Here is a 6,000-nt window from a genome sequence, read left to right on the forward strand (position 1 = left end):
AGCTGGGCCTACAAAAGTTTCAGCTTAGTGTGGTTCAATTCTCTCAGATGAGAGAATCGGAGCACAGGTGAGGAGAAGCTGGAGATCAAAATTTCTCAATGTTTTACAATGTGTGAGTTTGCGAAAATCGGAGTGCAGTCGGATGTCATCCAAGTGCAGTCCAATGTTTTCCACGCACCCATAGATTTAAATGGGTGGGTGTATGAGATCCGATTTGCTGTTATTTTATTCTCATACTAAATCAGGATGAAAAAAATTTTTTTGATCAGCACTGCCCCATAGCATAACATTGGTCAAAGTACTATATGATAAAACGGTGGATAGCACTCATGCGATGTTATCGGTTATGTGACCGAACCCTCAGAAAAGTGCTACTCTCTAGCATTTTCCAGAAGGGAAAATCCATTTAGTATAAACAATGATATTATGAAAGCTACTGAAATAATTCAAGTTGGTGATCCAGAGATTGAATCGGGGCCTCTGTCACAACTTTATACTACACCTGGATAGGGGGGCATACATCTTGTGACAGATTCCCTATAGACAGAGCTCTCGTGATACTGCCACGTGTTCAGCACGACAGAGAAGAGCTAGAAGACTGCAGCGTCTGATTTTTCCTACTCCTGCACGGATTAGAAGCACTTCACTTTCATATTAAATGGTGTAAGTTTCTTTTAGCAGTGCAGAAGTTAATCTCCTCAGTTGAGAGCTCCTGGAGTGTTAAGTCTCTCAGCTGTGCATTGTTAGCCACTCCCATCTCCTATATAATCTGGGCCCTGGTTAGCACTCATTGTCAGAGTTAGCTTTTGCTGCATGGCTGGAGGTTGATGGTGGTTATTATTGCAGAAGGCATTTGGTGGGTTTATCTGTGTATGTTTCTAGGTCTTGAGCACGTGATAATTCTCTTTCTTCTCATACATTGGTTTAACCCCATCCTCCACTCCCCAGTGCATTCCACTGTTGTATGTGTGAGTATATTTGCATGTTTGGTATTTTTCATTACCCCGTTTTTATGACCTTGTTAGTCTGGTTGGTGTATTACGGTACACAACTACTCCCCTCTCCCCTGGGTGAGGGAAGGGTAGAGACTGAGGACAGATTCAGGATCTAAGGCAAGGTACGTGGCCTCGGCATCTTCACCATCAGAAGTAATCCGAGGAACAAGGCTAGCATTAGGGAGAGGGAAGGAGCCCCTGGTCCAGGGACACCCGACAACAGAGCCATGACAGTTACTCTACCTAGTTTCTTAGCAGATTTGCAATGGTGCATTTGCTGTTACCATCTATCATTTAATACATTTGTATATTTCTATCTATTTAATGACCTATCATTCAACATTAAACATTGTTTTCTGTTTTCTTTTGCAGATAAAGACCAACAATCAGAAAATGACCCTTTCCAATCCTGCAGATTAATAAAGACCCGGCGTCTTCTGTCATTTTGTTTCTAATCCACCATTCTCGTGGAATGATGTTGAAGAATAACTTAAGCCTAGCAAAGAATGTGACCAGTATTCACTCTGCAACCTTGGGATTTGTATTAGGGAGCATATCATTTTTTACAGTTATCATGAACATTTTAGTATTGTATGCCGTGAAAACTGAGAGAAAACTTCACACTGTGGGAAACCTGTATATCGTTAGCTTGTCTATCGCTGATCTCATAGTGGGCGTTGCAGTCATGCCGCTAAATATTGTGTATCTGCTAAACCATGAATGGATCCTTGGAAGACCAACTTGCCTCTTTTGGTTATCTATGGACTACGTTGCTAGTACAGCCTCTATCTTCAGCCTATTTATTCTGTGTATAGATCGCTATCGCTCCATTCAGCAACCTTTGCAGTACTTAAAGTATCGTACAAAGACTAGAGCTTCCTTCATGATATCTGGAGCTTGGATTTTGTCATTGACTTGGATCATTCCTATTTTGGGTTGGCATGTATTTGCAAATGGTGGAAATAGGTCAGTGCCGGAACATACATGTGAAACAGAGTTTCACAAAGTCACTTGGTTTAAAGTTCTCACTGCCATATTGAATTTCTATATACCATCTTTGCTAATGTTGTGGTTCTACGCTAAGATATACAAAGCGGTGAGGGAACATTATCAACATCGCAAACTCATTAATGGCTCTTTCCAACTGTTCTATGACAGTAAGTTCGTTCGTAAAGTCAAAGTGCTAAAAAAGCCAAGGACTTGTGTACAAAAACAGTGTAGTAATGGAACTCTTATGGTACCAGAGACAAGCCTTCACAGACATTATACTACAGTTTCCAATGTGTTTTCTAAACCAAAAAACTTACATGGACAATTCCATATGGAAGACTTGGAGAGTCAGCAGACATTCAACCCATGTGACAATAAGGTAGTCAAATTGAACTGTTTTCCTTTGACCATAATACAAGCAAACCCTGAAGAATGCCGAAACTATGTTACAGTAAGTAGAAAAAAGAGTAGACACTTCCCAGAAAATCAGGAGGTGACAGATATATCAGAGGAACACACATTTGCCGAGGCAGGATCTTATATCTTGGATTCAAATCAGATAGAACAGAACAACACTGAGACCACCGACGGTGCTGAAACAAGGCAAACCGGCAATTTTGGCTACCTGAAGCACACGTGGCAGAGGTTCCGCACACAGTCCAAGCAGAACATGCAAGGACTTCACATGAACAGGGAAAGGAAAGCCGCCAAGCAGTTAGGTTTCATCATGGCAGCTTTTATGTTGTGTTGGATCCCATATTTTGTTCTTTTCATGGTTATAGCTTTTTGTCAAGACTGCTTCAACCACAACATTCACATGTTCACCATTTGGCTTGGCTATATCAACTCAACGCTAAACCCTTTGATCTACCCTTTGTGTAATGAAAATTTTAAGAAGACATTTAAGAAAATATTTCATATTAGGTTGAACTGTGATAAAAAGGAAATTTGTGCGACGTGTACTTATAAATGATCTTGGTTCGCTCTTCAGAAGTCTTTGAGATATCAGTATTAACTTAACGGTTCTCGAGAGGAACCTTACTTGAGATATTTAACATTTTTCATGAATTGTGTTTGGTGACTCATTTCCTAATTTTGATTCAAGAACGTTGTATGCCTCTGTTAAGTCTGTGAAAACTTGAACTAAATGTGATCTTAATGTACTGAGCAAGGGTTAAGAATTTAAGACATTGCAAGGGTTTATCTTACAGGAGCAAACAATGAAATTGAAATAAAGGGATTTGTCCTATTCTCTTGAAAAGTATAAACTAGATTAATCTGCTGAAGCGTAAAGGAAATGCCAAACAGAAAAAACATGATTTGTATGAGCCTGTGTTTTGTTCCTCTGAGCGCTTTTTCTATTACAGCTTCATATTTACCAACCAAATATAATACATAAGTAACATCAACCCAACATATCAAACATAACATAATTTATACGTATATTTAAGCATTTTATTTGGTTAGCCTTTAACCCAAAACTAAACCTGTTTATAGCCATCTGTGACAGCAGTGCCACCATTAGTTTTGCGCCAGAATATTAACATTACATATACCGTACTTTTTTAACTATGTGCTATGGCTATGTGCACACAAAATTTTTGGAGAAGGCTTTAGAAAAGAAACTGAGCCGAAACTGGGCAAAAACTGTCCAGATCCTCCTCAAATATTCAAAACTCATCAAAAACGTGCTCAGTTTCCACTCTAAAAATTTAGATTTTTCATCCTCTCCAAAATGCTTCTCAAAAACTCTTGAAAAATCTTTCAAATTCATATGTTCATATTAAGAAGGAGTTTTCTTTCTACCTTTTTTTCCTGAAGAAGATTTAAATAACTTCTAAGGGTAAAAAAAAAGTGTATGTCACTTCTTGGAAGCTGATACTGAAGAAAACTTCTCCAAACTAGGCACTTCCAATCAAAAGACTGAAAAATTAAACTCTTCAGAAAAAAAAACTCTTGCATAACAGCTTCAGGAAGTATTTTAGAATAAGTAAAACTCCAAAAAAGAAGAATTTCCTGAAACGTTTCACCCTTGAAAACTGGTGGCTCTTGAAAGCCTGAAAAAAAACTTTGCGTGAACATAGCCTTACTATAAAAATGATAAACACATTTCTTGGATTCGAATTACCAAAATACAATATCTACTTGTTACATTGAAAGTGTACAATCTATATGTGCAGACTTGTGTTTATGTATGTAATATAAAACACACACAACGTCTTTATGATTATGACTAGAGTTGAGCGAATTTTTCAAAATTCGGTTCCGGTTACAATCGGCGGCGAACATTGTATTTGCAGTATTCGCCAAACACAGCCGAACATCATTGGAATCAATGGGAGTAGAAATGACCGAATATGTTCAGAATCAGTTGTCAAACCTAAATTTGGCACGAATAGGGAACAAATATGGCAAATTCAGTTTCGGCGACCAATTCTCAACATATTCGCTCAACTCTAATATGACGACACTGCACATAGAAATAAGAATTTCAAGAATTGAGAAGCTTGACTAACTACGCGGATATCTGCAAGTAGACTTTACTTTATATTTTATCTATTCTTTATTTCTATCGCTTGAAGGAATACAGTATTTCCATGTCAAACATCCACCAAATAAACCATAAATGTCTTATAGATGCAAGTCGCACCTATTGGGATCCATGTTTATCGGGTGCCCATGTGAATGGAGAAGTGTGGCTCTCTCAATTAACTTCTATGGGAGTTATGGGACTAGCCAAGCAAGCATGTCGGGCTACTTTTGTAACTCCCTTTAAAGTCAATGAAGAAGCTACACAGACACGTCTCGATTCACAGCCGTGCGAAACAGGACCCCTGTGTGGCCCACAACTCTCATCTGTGGATATGCCAAAAAGACATAAGAAAAACCTTTTAACCGAAGAAAAGTCACAAAGGAGACAGTTATCAAACTTCACTACCAAGGGCATGTCCTATGCTACGGCTCTCAGTCAATAGGAGCATAGTATTAAACTTTATTTCCAAGATTTAAAGAAAATTAAGTCGATTTTTATTTGACTTTTTTAATTAAAAAATATGATTCTAAAACCAGCATTACTATATAACAAAAATAAATGTTATTACTGTATCAATAATGCTACCATATCTGCACCTGAATGTGGTTAGAATTGTCATTGCCCAGCTTTTCACATTTAATCAATGAGTAAGGTATGGTATCAGTTGAAATATGGACAGTCAACCAAATAATGAATGTAGAGTTAACTGTTTAATGGGTTATCCCAACCGGGACAAACTTGTCACAATAAGGTCTTGGTCTCCCCAATGTTGGCCATTAATTCCACAGCGCTTTATAGACATCATCACTGTCCCCATTGGGACTCACAATGTAGATTCCCTATCAATTTGTCTTTGGATTAATGGGAGGAAACCAGAGAACCCAGAAGAAAACCATGCAAATACCTCGAGAACATACAAACTCTTTGCACATGTTGTCCTTGGTGAGATTTAAGCTCAGGAGGACCTCAGTGCTGCAAAGCTACAGCGCTAACCATTGAGCCACCGTGAGGCCAATACATAGTCATGTCAAGTCCACCAGAGTAAGCGCTCAGTCATGACATTGTCTATAATAATCCCTAGGTTTAGAATTATATTTGTATTTGTTATGTGTACTACACTGCTCAAAAAAAATAAAGGGAACACTCAAATAACACATCCTAGATCTGAATAAATTAAATATTATCATTGAATACTTTGTTCTCTACAAAGTTGAATGTGCTGACAACAAAACCACACAAAAATCATCAATGGAAATCAAATTTATTAACCAATGGAGGCCTGGATTTGGAACGATACTCAAAGTCAAAGTGGAAAACCAAATTAAAGGCTGATCCAACGTTAGTGGAAATGCCTCAAAACAAGGAAACGATGCTCAGTAGTGTGGCCTCCACGTGCCTGTATGACCTCCCTACAATACCTGGGCATGCTCCTGATGAGGTGGCAGATGGTCTCCTGAAGGATCTCCTCCCAGACCTGGGCTA

General features: G+C 38.5%; 1 protein-coding gene across 1 annotated transcript in view; it reads left to right on the forward strand.

Moving 5' to 3' along the window:
- The window catches only part of HRH1 (histamine receptor H1), a 242,011-nt gene extending 236,599 nt beyond the window's left edge, over positions 1-5,412 (forward strand). The window contains exon 2 of the mRNA XM_069735925.1: positions 1,368-5,412. Coding sequence (XP_069592026.1) covers positions 1,468-2,958 — 1,491 coding nt within the window. The 5' untranslated portion in view covers positions 1,368-1,467 and the 3' untranslated portion in view covers positions 2,959-5,412. The remainder of the gene's footprint in view (positions 1-1,367) is intronic.
- Positions 5,413-6,000: the final 588 nt, after the last annotated feature.

The sequence above is a fragment of the Ranitomeya imitator genome, chromosome 8 (assembly GCF_032444005.1).
Source record: "Ranitomeya imitator isolate aRanImi1 chromosome 8, aRanImi1.pri, whole genome shotgun sequence".
NCBI lineage: Eukaryota > Metazoa > Chordata > Amphibia > Anura > Dendrobatidae > Ranitomeya > Ranitomeya imitator.